This window comes from Cupressus sempervirens, chromosome 3 (assembly GCF_028749045.1).
Source record: "Cupressus sempervirens isolate cs-2001-9-10 chromosome 3, ASM2874904v1, whole genome shotgun sequence".
Classification (NCBI taxonomy): domain Eukaryota; kingdom Viridiplantae; phylum Streptophyta; class Pinopsida; order Cupressales; family Cupressaceae; genus Cupressus; species Cupressus sempervirens.
The window spans coordinates 529,395,844-529,413,331 of NC_143120.1; the positions used below are offsets into that span (position 1 = coordinate 529,395,844).

Below are 17,488 nucleotides of genomic sequence, written 5' to 3' on the forward strand. Positions count from 1 at the left end.
TTCAACTAGGACCGTAGGGGTCTCATCCAGAGAACCTTCCTTCATCTGGGTTTCCCCAATCGCATTGGGGTGGAAAATCAGAACTATGGTGCTTCCCACTTCTACCAGCACCTGTTAGTTGTCTAAGTCATTCTTAGGGGAATCCTCATGTTGCATAACCTCGACCACCAAATGGTCGGGATCCGAAATACAGAGTCCATCTTGACAGGGGTTTTTTGAATCCCTTCCTCCAATGGGCCATCTGGTACCACCATAATCGATTTTAAATTTTCTCCTTCCAAGCTATTGGTGACAACCTCGCACTGGGGTTCAATGGTCTTAAACATTCTCCAGCTATATTGACAACCCCAAATGAGGAGATTTTTTCCTTAGCTTTTTGTTCCTTTGGCTTACAGGTATTCATAGTGTGACACCTAGTTCTGCACTTTTGGCAAAACATAGTTGCGCTTTCATAAACCAGTGCTTGAATGTGCTTCCCAAACTTGGACTTTAGGATGACAAAAGTGGGGAGGGTTTTGTTTATAGCCACATTAACACAGAATGTAGCGAACACCAACCTAGATTTAGATAGAGTGACGCTATCCACAGTTATGAAATTCCCGAATGAGTCCCTGATCCAACGGTAAATCTACCCATCCCAATATTCCTATAGAAGCCCATGCAACCTAATCCAAATAGGAGCCATGCATAGCAGATCCATTGTTGGGTCAAACCTTGGCTTCCATTTAGCCACAGTGAGGGGGTGTTTTCCATAAAGCCATGACCTCGCAAGGACCTTAGGCAGGTCCTCAACAACCGTAAACCTGAAGAGAAAAAGGCTGCTCGGCATAGCAAAGGTGGAAACACTGCCCTTCAATTTGCATTGCCCCATAGCCCATTTCCTGACCATATTAATTGAAGGTCAGAAGTTTAGGAATTTACCTACCACAGTCAGATGAAGATCTGTCGTGGTTCTGTCCACCATTGAGTCAGGGAGCCCTATCTTAGTCCCTACATCCATGGTGGTAATGTTGACTAAGAATGATTCAAGTATGTTCTTAGGTGCTCCCACCAGCGCAGATTTCCAACCATTTTTTGTGGGTATCAATAGGTCAGTTTTAGGACCCACAATTTGTGGCACACCTTCCTTCGACAGGGTAAGTGGCAGACCATTGTTAGTCTCAGGTAGCATCGGGTCTGTGGATGGCCCTTGTGGTACATGGACAAAGGAACCAATGGGGGAGGATGGATCCTTCCCAGATCCAGGCATCAATAATTTGAAAAGCAAAATGAGCAGGAAAGTTGTAGGTTGCAGAGTTAGAAAAAGATACAATACCAATTACTTTTAGCAAATCAAATTGTTATATTGGCATTTTGATTCAATTGTGTCGATACTGAGTCAAACTCATTGACCCATCTTTCGTGTGTAGGGTTCACAAAAACTCGTCTCTCATGTAAATGAATGGAACCCATAGAACACATTGCATCTAGGTGATGTTCACAAAGGTGAAGCATGAGACTTCTTGGGAGGTCACTCGTCCTAGTACCACTTCAGCTCAAGTGCACTGAACCTTGGGGTTTTCTCCAAGGTAGGTCCACTTTGCTTTTAATCCCCATCCTAGTAATACTCATGAAACATGGATCAATGAGTTTTACTCTATAACTACATAGTTAAATCATGTTGAGCTGGAGTAGTTCTGGGATGGATGACCTTTTGGAAAGTCTTGGTGCTTCACCTATGTGAGCATCATCTAGATGCGACAGGTGCTTAGTGTTCCATTCACTCTTATCAGAGATGGGTTCTGCTGAACTGCTACTCATGAAACATGGGTCAACCAATTTGACTCGATACCACAATACCTATATTCCAAGGGGACTCAACCCCTATTTTCTGCCCTCTAGGAAACGTCTTGGAAATGTGTCCCCTGTTGTCTCCCCATCCTTGTCCCTAAAATGCATTTAAACATTTTTCAAACCAACACAAATCAATGTTCTTCTTAAGACAACAAATTAGAAACAAATCCAAGTGGAACTTATGGTTCTCAGCTGTCATAGGATGAATCTACGTTTTATATTGTGTCCGAGATCATCAATGTTGTTATTAAAAGTTATATAAAACATAAAAGAACATAAGGCAAGAGCCTACATCGAAACGATAAATTTTGAATCTCTTAATTGGGAGGTCTTGAGTTCTCTACTCGAGCTTAAAACATAATAATTATTCTCAACAAACAATAAATAATGAATAATCTAGGCTTCGGCCCATTACCCATAAAAAAAACAAAAAAAAAAAAACATAGAAGAACATGAAATATACTAGTATGGCTCAAATTTTTCATATATATATATATATATACACATACATACATACATACATACATATGTATGTATATGTATATACTGCTGTCCCCTGCTGTTCCATATTGTTGATCCTCAAGGAAACATCCTAGAAACGCGTCCTCTACTGTCTGTGTCCTCAAAATGTCATGGAACATAGCACAACACTTTGATGAGTTTCTTGCCATTGTTCTTATTCGTGAACAATCAAGCGCATTCAAGATGAGAAGCTTAAATCTAAGGAGTAAAGCCTGCTACATTGAAGGCAGAAACCATGCTTACTGCATATAAGAGCAATGAGATGATGAAATCAAATTTTAGCATGATGATTTGAAGTTAGCGAAAGGACAACTTGCTCAAATTGTGGCGAATCATGACATAGTGAAAAGAGAATATTCAAGCAGTTGGATCAAAATATTAAAGAGGGTCAAAATATTGGAGACAAGAAGTAATGAGATAATCCCCATTCTGTTATTTTCTAACTATACATGCTCATTCTTGTTTTTGATTAGGTAAAACAGGTTTTACAGGGATCCTGAAACCCAAAGTTTTACAGCAAAAAGAGCGAGATGAAATAGACTAAACAAACAAAAAACTGCCTCGAAAGGCTGGAGACAAAAGAAGGCCCGAAGCCAAAGTACAAAGGCCAGAGACAGAAAAGAAAAGCTAGGCGAACAGGCTAGTGGCCGTTCGTGTCCATGGCCTGCAGGGTTTCTGTAGCATCATTGTCCTTCTGACTGGCCACGCCCTCTTGAATCCTGTTAGGAGTGTTCATCTGGTTCCCCTGATTCACCTGGTCACTGGCCTCTTTCTGAAATTCATCTCGGTTGAATCCTTGCTATGTGTTCTGCTCTGCATCCCTTTCAAGGCCAGTTGTAGTCAGATAGTCCCCCAGATTGACAATATTCTCATTCAAGGTGTGAAGGGTGTCCACCATCTGTTTGGTGATTATCTGGTGGATAGAATCCAGCCTTTGGACCTTCTTCTCAAGCTGGGTGAGTCTGTCATCCTGATGGTCTCTGGAGACCTGGCCTCTGTCTTTCTCTTGGCTACCCACCTGGTCCTTGCTTCCTCTGGCTTCCTGGTCCTTGTCAGTTTCCTAGTTGTTGGGCTGGTTGCTCCTGTCCTTCAGAGCCTCAATTTCCTGAAAAAGCCACTTGATGGAACGAAAGTTGTCAATCAGACTGTTCTTTGCATAGTGCTCATTCTTGTTGCTTTGCATGGATTTTTGATTTTATATGGTCATGGAATGTGGATATAAAGGCACACTGTCTGATGGAATATTTGTTGCACATCCTACATATTTGTGCTTCTAGGAAATCAATGTTTAGAAGGGAGAAATTACAATGTGTGCCATGTTCTATTTTGAGTGTCAATTTATGATCCATTATCAAATCAGAAAGAAGGCCAAATTCTGGTCCCATAAAGTTGTGGTTACTGGTTGAAGACATCAAAAGCAATTTCAACTTTCAAGTTTGTAACTTCTCACTATAGTCTTTACTGTGATACAAATTCTCCATGTTTTGTGATGTTGAAAAAGTATGACAAGGATGATCATCCAAAGTGTGATACTTTTCTAAAAGAAACTAGAGAGTAATAATGCTGATTTTTAATAAACCTAAAAATTGAATTTTCGTGATGACACTCCACTGCTGATGCTTTAGAGGATATTTATTCAGAGAAGGAAGGTGATCGCTCATCATGTTGTGCTAATGTAGATGATGATAACAAATATGACACTTCTTCCTAAGATGATGATTCCTCACATGAATATTGACATTTAATTGGGTAATGATTCTTCCTATGACAAGTACTGCTAAGGTATCATGACCTTATTGAAGCTTCCAAAGTCATGTTTTTTGTGCCAAAGCAGTACTTAGGGATTTAAAAAATGATGGTTTCTAGCTGAAACTGGTTTTTGTTATTTCCAAAGTTTCAAGGGATTCCAAAGCTGCGTTTAAATTTATTTAGTTTTATATAGAGGTCATGGACCCTATTTATGAAGAAAAACAGTAATGTGTTCCATAAATTCAGTAGTTGCATGTATTTGGAGATTGTTTTTACAAACTTATGTTTTTATATTTATAGTTTGGAAATTATGTCAAATTGTTTCCATTAGTAATTGAAGAGTCGTCCAAATTATTGCAGAGTTTTGAACATTCAATTATCATTAAATTACTGTTCATGTCACCCTCTGTTTACCTTTTTTCCTAATCAGCATGTCTGAAACTTTTGGAACCACAAATACAGGAAACTCCCATGTAGAGAGCTACAAGCCATCTAGAAGTAATGTGCTGAACTGAATTTTCATGAACATAGTCTGTAGAATTCTGAAGCTTCTCCACATTTGATTGCAGCAGAGGCCTTTTAGAATGCTCATTAGAATGTTTTCTGGTGACATATTGCATAATACTAACAGTTATAGTGGAGCACTGTGCATAGTATGTCCCTGATCTGTTAGTTGAACCACAACATGAATGTCACAAGTGAACATGGATTTCTTAGCAATTTTTATGACAATCATATTCATCAAAACAAGTACATTCTCATGGTATTGGCATTCAATCTTGGAACATTTACAGTGTGTATATTGTTACCAGAATATGGACAATTAAAAAATAAATGAAAAAGAATATAAATATATGTGGGGATGTCTAGCCATCCTCAGTATGTTTGGCACTCTTTCTAATTCTTCAGGGACGTGGCCTTAAAACCTTGGAAAGCAGGGGATGGCCCTTGTCATCCTTGTGTGGTAGAAGCACTGTTGGGGATGGGGACATGGGAAACAAGGGCAACACATCCCCCTCAAAACCTCGGAAATGTAGGAAAAGCAAGTTCTGGCTATATTAATCAGGTTGGAAAAATGGTGATACAGATGAATAATATTCTGATCATGCTGTTTTTTGATGAATTCTAAAGAAATCAATAACGTGGGATCAAAAGTTTGCTTTAGCAGAGTAAATTGAGCTAGCAATCCGATTGAAGTGTCTCAATACCTCTGAATACGTTAATGTCATCCAATAGACTCTGTTGTTCACATAGTTCCAAGAATCACGGCGATTCATGCGATTCACGCGATTCGATTCAAGCCAAACGATTTTTTGTGAATCGGTGAATCGAATCAGCGATAAAGGGTTTATGAAATAAGTTACTCACTAAATTTCAAGGGTTTTTTAAATTTTCCGATTCATGGCCGATTCGATTCCGATTCATGGCCGATTCACGATTTGATTCGGCCTTGCCGATTTCGATCGGATTCCGATTCTTGTTACTTTGGTTGTTCAGAGGTGCCCATGAATTTTTCTCTGTTCAAGTTTTTTAGAGTAATTTTTTGTTTTAAATAAATGTGCAGTCTTCCTAAATTTTTCTTGCTCCTGCTCTTCATTACTATATATTTGCCTGAACCATTTTTCCGGATTAGTTTATGTGTGATTTGGCTCCAGTTATTTCCACTTGATGCTTTACATTGCCCTTTACAATATTAAATCTTCTTTACATATGCAAGGCTTGATGATAGTCATTTTCTCCTCAGGCTTATAGGGTTAGTCACAATCATTTTAAGCTTAGTAGCGAGTTTGGATCCTGGTACAGATGCAGGTTTGAAATTCATCCAGTCTTTTTTTTGGGTTGGCTTTGGATTTGTTTTGTGTCCATCTGTACAAGATTACACATACACACATATGCAGCAGCAAATAAGTTCATACACTACTATGCTAATATTAAAGCAACATAGAAAAATACACCACCACATATTAAAGTTTTAGGACAACACCATTTCTAGTATTTGACATCAACATTTAATTTGACACCCAACAAAAGATAATAGTACAAATGTAATCTTCTCCCACTGTAGATCTGTCTGCATATATTCCAAACATAGGACTTTGAAGAGAAAATCTTGAGAAATTTTGTAGAAAGCTCATATTAATCATCAGGGCCCATTGTCTTGTATTTTATTTTCAATTTTTTTTCAAGTCATTTCTGCTTGGACAGTTTGACTGTGCTCAATGTGTCTTTCAATATGTGTCGTAGTATAGAATTTCTTGTCCTATCTCCATTCTATTCTAACCCACTGTAATAAAAGAGAGGCCCACTTAAAAAATAAGAATACATCACAAACAAGGAAGGAAAAAGAACTAAAACAATGAAGCAAAATAAAAATTAGGATGGCTAAAAAACAAGTTAAGCCTTATTCCAATGACATTTTGCATCAAGCATCTAATGTGTATAAATAGTCGACATGCAGGAACAGGATACCGATATTCATACATAGTAGACTAAAAGAGTAATTTATTTTGTTATAATTTGGCTTTCGATATCAACTTCTTTCTTCCCAATTCTTTCCAAATTCAGTCCAAATTGATTCCGGGCTTGTGTGGGTGTTTGCAAAGTCTTCAAAAATCATTTGAAATTTGTGCAGGGTCCTGCTGATCGAAATAGCAGGGAATTGCTCAGTCTGATAACTACTTTGGAGCGAATTCACATTGTATCTGAATTTGGAGTGAACTGACATTTGAATTCCACCTGTTCTGAGTGAATGTGGTATCTTAGATTTTAATAGTCTCAGAAAACTTATAATAGGACACAAAGAATAACCATCTAAGTTAGTCTTATCATGTTAGTGTCATTTTGAGCATGGAAGATTGTAAACCTTTTTTTGATAACTTGAGTTATTCTTCTTATACTGTCACTCACTGTTTAGATCTCTCAATGCCTATATTATCTTTGGTGCCATTATATCTTGTCATCACCAATTCATCTCAATCATTCATATATAGAATATTTGAATGCTTTTTCAATGGGGGTTGTAAGTTCTTGTCCTCATTTAGTTGGCGAAGTCCTCTGCAATGGCCCATACTCCTTTCCTAACGAACTTTGATCTTATTGAAATTCGGAAATTCCTTACAATTTGACTTTTTATTATTATTGTATGACAGGTTAGAGACCAGAAAAACTGGGTTCTGGAGTGATGAACCATTTCCCTCCGCATAAAGATTTCCCAGTGGCTTTATTTAAATGAAAATCTAATACATGCTTCTGCACCCTATATTAAAAAGATGTTTCAGTTTCTCTGCCTCTTTTTCTGTGCTGACATTTTCCAGTGACTATATCTAAATACAATGTAAACATTTCCTTATTCATATACTTTTGTACCTTTTTCAAGATATCATCTGTATCCCTGTTGCCATTTACCAGGTGTATTGCACATCTCTCAGAAAACTTTCTCATTATCACTTTATTTTCTTCTATTAGCCTGTTGCAAGTACCTCCTTTTTTGTCGAAAAATCATTTACCCGTTTTTGTTCTACCAAGCGACTGTACTTTTCTTGCAAGCTTTTTCTTTGCTAATATTCTTCTTACATTTTATGTTTACTTCATATACTTCTTGTCACTATATTTATTTCTAGCCTGTTTCAAGTCCCTCATCATTTGTTATGCCAGGCTATTGTAACTTTCTGGCAAGCTTTTTGTTTGCATATATTTTTCTTAAATTATATGCTAATCCAAGGGGTGACCATATGGATGGTTTGTAGATTAAATTTGATTTTCAGAATTTGGTTAGCTTCTTCTCCGGTTTCTGACTTAGAGTAGAAATTGTTGTTCTTGACTTAAAATCAGTGTAGGCTGATTGGCTGAGGCCAATGGCACTTGTGAATATAAAAGTGTGACGTTCATGCTTATGGGACTAGATCTGGGCAGAATTCTTTAGATTATAATTGTCTCTAAAGATAAATCGCTGCACAGTTTATTGTTTTTGAATTCCAGTCTTTTTGTCATGGACCTCGGTTTTGCTTTCCACAATAATATAAGCTGTATATATATATATATAAAATTCATGTTGAAAATGCTGTTATGGAGAGGCATAAATGATTAAGAGAACATTCTACTTTATTAGCTGTTTTGTTGAATCAAAATGCACAGCTATAAAAAATGTTGAACACCATTCTAATCTACGGGGCATTAGGTTACTAATTCGTACAGAGCCTTTTCTAGATAGCTCTTGGTTGTATGCTTATGTTTTGATTTTAATATAATTATAGGTGTTTTTGTCAAAATAATAAGGTTTGATGGATAGTTTGGGACTTCGCGAAGGCCTTTTACTGATGTATATGTTAATTCCGTCCACCACAACAAAAAGGGTCTATGTGAGATTTTGTCTAAATATTGGGTTTTCTGGCACTTTGGCCAGTTCATTAAGTAAAGTTGTAATTTTTTTATTTTCTAATACTCATGTTTCGTCAACCTTGGATGAACCACCAATGTTTCTATTATTTAGCTCTACTAGAGTCAATACGTAGGATCAAGACTTTAAAGACTTAGTGTTAGGACAACTTGATGTTTTGCAATTTGAGGATTTATGCTCTGACAAAATCTAATAGGTTGGGGTGAAAGAGTGAACAATAAAATATTAAAATTAGCAGTTTAATAATTGTGACATACTTTAGCATTTGTAATTACAAACTCCTTAAAATAAGCAGTGCAAGTATTGCAGCTTTGGGAAAATCTAGAAATGGTGGAGAGCTAGAAATTTATCAATAATTAGGGTGTTTGAGCAATAGAAGTTTAAATGCAATCCAAGCTGCATAATATAAGTAGCCATAATCACATCAGAAAGGAAATAATTTTGTTCTAGCTGTTGATGAGAACTTTTATTCAAAGTAGCATTTATAAAAATATTATTATAAAATCTCCATTGCATGTATTAATAAGCCAAGATTGCCATCTATATGAATTCAAGTAAAAACCATGTAGAAAACATCAACTGCGTCGATCCAATGGACCTTTTCTTCTAGCTGAGATGATTTGGCTCAATTATCTTAGCAATTATTGCTCAATGCTTCTCAGTTTTGGGAATTTGAAGGACCCTAGTAATGATTTTAAGTATCCTTTTTTGGTTTGTTGAAGCTCTCTTTTTCCCTCGCTTTTAGTTTGAATTTGCGGTGAATCTGCCTTGCAATGGCCTGGTTGTAACATCCGATAACTTTCATTGTATGAAATGTATGCACTAAGAAGTGTGTGGTTTGTGCATTTAATCAAGAAATGTAAATCGGTTTATTCTGATGTCTTTCTAAGGTTTTAATTATTTATTAATAAGAGTATTAATATTGCAAAGAAATTGTATGACATTTGATAATCAACAGAGGATGAGAAGCCAGTTATATGTGTGACGAGCCATCTTTATAATAAAAACACTATGTAGTGACCAGGAAATAAGATGCTGGGTGAAAGAATATGTTTAGTTCGAAGCTACAATCTCTGAAGATCCCATTTGCACTCCATTACAGACCATTTTTTTTAAAAACTTTTTTGTTTCTCATGGAAAATGAAATATGGGAGTTATGAACTACGGAATCCTAGTCTGTTTAATTCCCTCAAGCAATATAAAGCATTGACCCAGTTTCAGCTATTCTGAGCCTATTCAGCGTATGTTCATTATGCATTGCCAATATCAATTGCATTGTGAATAGTAGTTTTTCATAGGGATTGCAGTATATTTGTTCCTTCTATTTTACTTTATTGTATGTTTTATTTATTATTTCTGTTTCCATCATGTTTTCTTGTTTTTGAAACTCTTATCTGCACACTGGTATTTGGATGGCTGGGATTTTTAGTTATTGTGGTATTTCTATGTTGCAGTGTTAATGTATTTGTTGGGCCTCTAGAGGACAGGATGATGACAACTGGAATGCATACAGTAGCAGATATTTTTTGCAATTGTTGTGGGCGGATCGTTGGCTGGAAATATGTATGTCTCACTGCTTGAATCTGTCTTATAATAGTTTTCCAGATTTATCACTATACAACAGAACTGTTCGTTCAATTCATTATGCTTTTGGAGCTTTACTCCTGGCATGTATGCAGGAGGCTGCCTATGAGAAGAGTCAAAAGTACAAGGAGGGAAAATTCATCTTGGAACGGTAAAGCAATGTTTTTTCAAATTGAGTGGTTTGGTGCTTTTGGAAGTCCTTTTTCCCCTTGGAAAATAACCTTTAGGTAGGAAAATGTTGTGCCCAACTCAACCATTATCACTGGCTTGATTTTGAACAGGGGAAGGATGGTCGATGGGGATGGCAGGAGCTTCTTGGCTGACACACCTGTAGTTGGCAGTGATGCAGATGATATGTAGGTACAGACAGCCATGCTAGTCTGTTTTACCTGTTGCCTTAGCATGGCACTACTGGCAAATTAGTGTAAACAAACAATGGGTTCCAAGATCTACCTTTCCCCTCAGATATGGGTGGTGAACCCTGTTTTGTTTACTGTTGATTTCTTAAGCTGGAATACTGCTACTTTTTTTTTAAAATTAAAAGTAAAACACTAATTTCTGAGAACTGTATAGCTAAGAATCTCATTCACTCTAATTTACATTTGGGATGCTGTTTGCTTGTTTGTCCATGCTAGCAAAATCAACACTGCTGAATTGCTGATTAATTAAATACAACTTAGTGGATTTGGTAGATAAATGAAAATTTCCATACTAACATCTATAATTAGAGGCTAAGTGAACCTTGCTCAAAATGGAAGCAACAACAGTATCAGTAATCCATACTAGGGATTATAGGGGTATTTAAGTCATCGTTGGTATGGACTATAGGGCTCAGATGTTGTACAACCTAAGTAATGAGATGTAAGCGAAATACATAGTCATTATCAATGTAGTGTATAACTCGGGAAAATGCATTTGGCATGTTGGAATCAGGATATATATTCAAATTCTCGAACAATGAAAGTTTGCAAGATGTCTTAGTGGATGAGTCTAAAATTTGTAATCGATGGGCATGTAGTAAGTCAAATGTGTTGGAACAGATCCATTTGCTGACCAACACAGAATGAAATTTGGGCAGATACTTAGACTATTTGTAAAAATGTTGGGACTTTTGTTAGTTATCTAGCATTACCTTTGTGTTCTCTCGCAACTCTTCTAATTGAGTCTTAATCATGTGATTATCCTATGATAACCTATTAGTTATCTATGCCTTAGAACTCCTGTTATGCTTGAAATGGTAGATAATGAGATTTAGATGGACACTCTGTCATTTTTTAGGTTGTTTGATGGGAAAAAGTGTGCATTTTAGTCCAGGTTTTCTCATTAATTATTAATAACTTTATACTGATGAACTAGCTTATGGTCTATTGCATTTAAGTTATGGTAGATAAATGGAGGCATAATATTTGATATTAAACAGCAGCAAAACAAGGGCGCTGGCCCTTACATAGGCAGACCAAGAAGGCTATATGCAACATTGTCAATAATAGACCATTAACAACACACTGGCAGAACAACACAATGGGTAGTGTGCTGACAAGGCCGTACATTGCTTGCTAGAGGTTGACGCAGAAGAGGAGCAGGTGAAGGAGAAGGGTCTATGTGGGCAGAGGAGGCCACACCAACTGGAAGAGGTTGGGTAGGATGCACAGGATTTGAGCGGGCGAAATCAGCAGCAGGATCATCATCAAAGGGGGCTCATCATCACCCTACGGAGAGTTGTCAGATGAAGGGGCTGAAGCCAAGACAATCAAATATTTTAGCTTCCTTCGACCAAGTGATAGAGAGCAATCAGTTGCAAGTGACCATAGTTATTAATAAATGCAGATATAGTTATTAATTTTTTGCAGGCTACAATTCAGATCAAGTGTGCTAAACATAATTTTAGAGGAATCTCAAAAGATATTGCTACTAAGAACAATAGATGAATTAAATATATGATGTGAGAATCCAAATGACATTAAGATTTAAAGGGTGGCATTCAAAACACCTTAACTTTTTTGGATTCTTTAGGGTTTGGCTGAACATGTCACATTGTCATAGTTTCAACCAAGTTATGTTTTGACGAGTGTTGTCTAGAGTTAAATATTTAGATTATTTTGGCTCTATTCCTCGGTGACTTTTGTTAACGTTATTTTATCTATTGGATTGTTCTACAAAGCTAAGTGTGTTTTCAAGTTGCACATTAGCTGCTGCATAGTTCAACCAATGCTATATCACCTGAATCCTTTGTCCACAAGTGTTTTATCTGTGAGTTTTTGGGTACAAGGGAGGTGATTTGTATCAATGATGTTAGATTTTGAGGCATGCTTGGTGCTACATACATGACAACAAAGTAATTGAGGTGACAAAGTGAATAGATAATGTGACTATGTGGACCAAAGAATGTTGGATTTTTTTTAATGATGTTCATGTGACTAGGCAATCTCTAGGACTCGGGAGTTTGGACCCAATGAGCACAACAGAAGCACTCACCCCTAGAAGCAACCTAAGGGTGAAAGTTAATCCCCGTTGATCAGCTTTGTTTTTTTGTTAATTTTGACCAAGTAATCTGCCATCCAAACAATTCAATCTTCTTCAAACAAGATATATAGAGACAATGTTTAGGCTATCAATATATTTTCTTCAAATGTCATCAAAAATTGTGTAATCCACGCTTAATGTCATTTTGTTTCTATTGATACAGATTTGCAAGTAAAATAAACCTTGTCATTTCATTCGTCTTTGGGTGTTGTCCACCTTGTTTCACATGTAAGATGGTGTGAGCTTGTTCTTCTGGACAATTAGCATTTTTCCTTATTTTATATCTGCCTCTATAATGTTCTTGTCGACGATCACATGTGGCATAAAATGTTTTATGTAATATTCTCTTTTTCTTCCATGTTTTTACCACAATGTCATTTTACCTTTCTTACATTTTGATTTCAATGTTAATGCTTGGACATTCAGTTATACCAATTTCTTCTATGTTTGGGTCAATGGTTATTTTTCATTTTCTATGTTCTCTTCAAACAACCTAACAATTTAATCATTGTTGTCAGGAAGGCCCCAACTTTTGCTAAGATGATCTCATATGCAATTGTAGTCTTCATTTTGAAGTTGTTTGTGTTAAGGTGTCTCAGTGGCCTTTCTACTTACCTCCATCTTGATATTGAGTTGTTGCCGCTCCAAACCTCACAACCACATAGAACCATTGAGATAACAAATAACCCAAACAATATTTTCTTAGATTTCCAATCCTATAACTTAATAGAAACATCTATCTTGAAGCATGCATAATACTTTCCATTCCCCTTGTTTGCATTATAGGGTAATGTTAATATGAAAGTCTTGCCCCAAATATATGTATTTATTTACCACATGTAGTGAATTGCCTTCAAATATTTGCTTCGTTTTCCTTCTCAAGGTAAAGATCATTACTTTGGTTTTCCAAGCATTTGCTTGCATTCCCACTTTGTAACAAAAAGATTCTAGAGCTTGTTGATGTGAGTTTTGTTCCACAACATACAAAATCAAATAATGAATGTTTTAGGATGAATTACCAAATTTGTAACCCTCTCTTGAAGAAGGATACTCATATGCTAAATAATGTAGTTGGATGTCGCTTAGTTTTATGATGTGATATTTATTACAAAGTAAATGGTAAAATACTTACTTAATATTAATAGATCCTGAGATGTTAATATATACAAAAGAATAAATCAACGTTTCCTTAGGAAATGATGTAAATTAATAATAGACACATTTTTTTATAGCTAAAAGAAAGTTAAAGAAAGCTGACATATAAATATAGACTAACTCATATGAGAAACATTCTACTATTTACAGTAGATTACAATAGATAACCATTAACTAATAATAGAGGTTTATCTATTATCCTAGTACCCTCTTGTAATGGTTAATATATCTACAACACCAAGGTGTCCTTCGAATTTAATGAACTTATTAGAACAAAGAGGTTTGGTAAGAATGTTTGCAATCTGATCTGTCGTAGAAACATACTGCAAGTTTATTGTATCATCTTCAACCAGTTGTCTTATGTAGTGACAATTAACATCCACATGCTTCGTTCGTTCATGGAAGATTGGATTTCATGCTATCTTTGATAACACCTTTGTTATCAACAAACAAAGTGGTCAGTCCTATTGGTGACATTTGCATATACTCAAACATCTACCAAAGTCAAACAACTTCACAACATGCCTTTGTCCCTTTGTAGAGGAGGGAGAAACTGCTTACAACTTCTTAATGGTCCATGTGATGACATCAAGTCCGAACTGAACACATATCCAAAAATTGACTTTTTATTGTCAACATAGCCTGCCCAATTTGTATTTGTGAACCCACCAAGTCTAGGATTAGAACTCCAAGAGTAAAGAAGTCCATAATTTGAAGTGCCCTTCACATAACAAAGCACACACTTTATTGCCATCCAATGATCAACTTTAGGATCTGTCATAAAACGTGAGATGTAGTTCACTGAGAAGTTGATATCATGCCTATGCCCAGTAGTATAGAGGTAGATGAGGTTGCCTACTAATTGCCTGTATGTAGTATCATCAAGGGGAGGAGAATTAGACTTGGTTGATAACTTGAGACGTTTCTCCATGTATGTAGATGTAGGCTTGCAATCCTGCATACTAAATTTGTCTAACAGAGCCTTGACATATTTGGACTAAGAGATGACTATACCATAAAATTGTTGCCAAATATGAACACCTAGGCAATAGTGCATGAGCCCAAGGTCAGTCATATCAAAACATTGGCATAAATTCTATTTGATTCCTTGAATTAAAGATGTTGAATTGCCAGTGATGATCAAATCATGCACATAAATAACTAGAAGGATGATGTCATTGTCAGTAGTCTTGATGTACAAATTTGAGTATGACGAACTCCTTTGGAAGCCTTGATCATTGAGGTACTTATAAATATTCATGTACCATGCCCTAGGGGTCTACTTTAAGCTAGTAGAGAGCTTTCACTAATTTGAGAACTAATGCTTGTTACCGACAATCTTGACATGAGGTTGCATCATGTAGACCTCTTTGTGGAGATCACCATTTAGGAAAGCACTCTCGACGACCATCTAATGGACCTTCCAGCCAAACTGTGCTACCATGGCTAGGACTAATCTGATCATGCTTATCTTTGTAGTATGGGTAAAAGTGTCCTCATAATCAATACCTTGATGATGAGAAAAACTCTTTGCAACTAAATGAGCTTTGTACTTATCCAAAGTACCATCAAATTTGTATTTGATTTTGTAATTTGTAGCCAATGGGTTTCTTCCTCAATGAAAGATAAAAAAGGATCCAGGTGTTATTCTTCAATAGACTTTGGTGTTCATATGTTATGACCTGTTCCCACTTTAGAATTCCTTTAGCCTTGAAATATGTTTGAGGTTCAAACACATTGTGAATGTTGGCTATGAGAGAACATTTAAATAACTCTGTAGGTTTTTTTTTTTAAAATTATTAAAAATTTAATTTAATTATTCTGAGCAATTCTCCCATCAATGATCTCATCATAACAAAGATCAACAAGTGTCTTAACTCACCACTTAGGCCGGAGAGGAGAATGATCGACATTAGTATCAAGAGATGCTTTATGATTAGGTTCCTCATACGAAGAATTTAGATAAAACTCAGGTGAAGTATCTACAAATCTGGGTGTGTTGGCATCGGGCCACTGTCTCCCATAGGATTTGTGACATGGCTTAACCGCCTCTTATGGTTCTATAAGACCATTGGTTGTATCAAGCTTCTGGTGCAACATAATGCTGGCCTTTCTAATAGGGTGATCTTGCATGAGAAGCTATAAGTGTTTGTACAGGAATCACTAGTGTAACTGGAGTTACAGGAGCTATTGGAGTTCTCCCACCAAGTGGACCTAATGGAAGCCTAACTCTCAAATCATGAGCCTTCATAGGTTGGTCTATTGGATTAGGAACATGAGAAACAAGCATGACAGGGCCTCTTTGCTTATCAAAGACTACATCATGACTGCATAGGAGATGAGATGTCTAAGTGTCAATCAAGTAGTAGGCTTTGTGAAGACTACTGTATCTAACAAGCATGAGTTTTTGACTCTTGGCATCTAACTTGGTGCATGATGCATCAGGGATCCAAACAAAAGCAAGGGAGCCAAAAACTTTCAGGTGACTAATTCTGGGCTTGCGACCTGACTAAGCCTCTTCCAGAGCCTTACTTTTGACTGCCATTGTGAGTGACTAGTTCAAAAAATAAACTATAACGTTAACTACTTCTGTTCAAATTTTCTTTGGAACATGTCTATGTTTAGGCATGGAGTGAGCCATCTCGGTGATAGTTTTGTTCTAATCTTCAATTACATTGTTCTGTTGTGGTGTCTGGGGTGTGGTTAATTGGTGTTGGATGTCATGAGTATCCAAGAAGTTAGAGAATTCATTAGAACAAAATTCCCCCCATTGTTTGACCGAAGAGTAATAATAGATTTTCCAGATTTTTTTTCAACTAAAGGTTTAAACTTCTGAAAGATGGGAAATGCATCTGATTTCTTTTTAAGAAAATATACCCACATTTTTCTACTTAAATAATCAATGAACAATAGAAAATAGCTAGATCCAAGAACATACGGAGTGGCCATAAGGTCATAGATGTTGACGTGAACAAGCTGAAGTACCTAAGAAGCTCGTCATGAATTGCCACTAGTGAAAGGTGTGCGATGTTGCTTCCTAACTTAGCATGCATCACAAACTCCAAACTGTTGAGTCTGAATCACCAAAATCAAGAAGTCGGAAAAGAACATGATACTCAAGACCCATTGCAACAATAGACCAAGTCGCCCTATTAGTGATGGTACACTGATGTGAACTGAAGGTGACATCCAACTATGGAGAATGTCGCAACAACTGACTGACTGAGAGTAGGTTTAGTTCCATCCCTGGAATGTAGTACACATCGAGGAAAATGAGATCCCTCCTAACAGACTGAATCTAAATGTTTCCTTTGCCAACAACGGTATAGTCTTCTCCACCACCAAAAATAACATAATCTGAATAAGGCTAGTAGTCAGTGAACTAGTCTCTATGGTGGGTGAAATGATGAGAGGCACATGAATCAGTGTACCAGGGATACGACTTCATATGATCTGCAGGTCTTTTAGCCATGAAAGTGTAAAAGACAAATTCTATCTACTCAGTGTGCTCTACACTATCCACTTTGGGATGCAAACTTGATTGCTTAGATTGGGAAACTAAGTGTTTCTGACATTCAACCTTCATGTGACCGAACTTGTGGCAATAGTTGCATTGAATGTTCTTGGAGCCTTCTAAAGCTGGAGTAAAGGACTTCTACTGAGACTTCTATTTATCCTTCTAAAAGGATTAACAACAAAGGCTTGCTCTGTGGAGGTGGAGTTAGA

At 36.7% G+C, this 17,488-nt stretch overlaps 1 protein-coding gene across 9 annotated transcripts in view; it reads left to right on the forward strand.

Annotated features, from left to right (window-relative positions):
* The window catches only part of LOC149567495 (protein yippee-like), a 29,759-nt gene extending 19,110 nt beyond the window's left edge, over positions 1 to 10,649 (forward strand). For all 9 annotated transcript variants that reach the window (XM_089820690.1, XM_089820691.1, XM_089820692.1 and 6 more), the window contains 3 exons: positions 9,955 to 10,063; positions 10,180 to 10,235; positions 10,366 to 10,649. In XM_089820690.1, the coding sequence (XP_089676816.1) occupies positions 9,955 to 10,063; positions 10,180 to 10,235; positions 10,366 to 10,444 (244 nt within the window). In that variant the 3' untranslated portion in view covers positions 10,445 to 10,649. The remainder of the gene's footprint in view (positions 1 to 9,954; positions 10,064 to 10,179; positions 10,236 to 10,365) is intronic.
* The last annotated feature ends 6,839 nt before the right edge of the window (positions 10,650 to 17,488 follow it).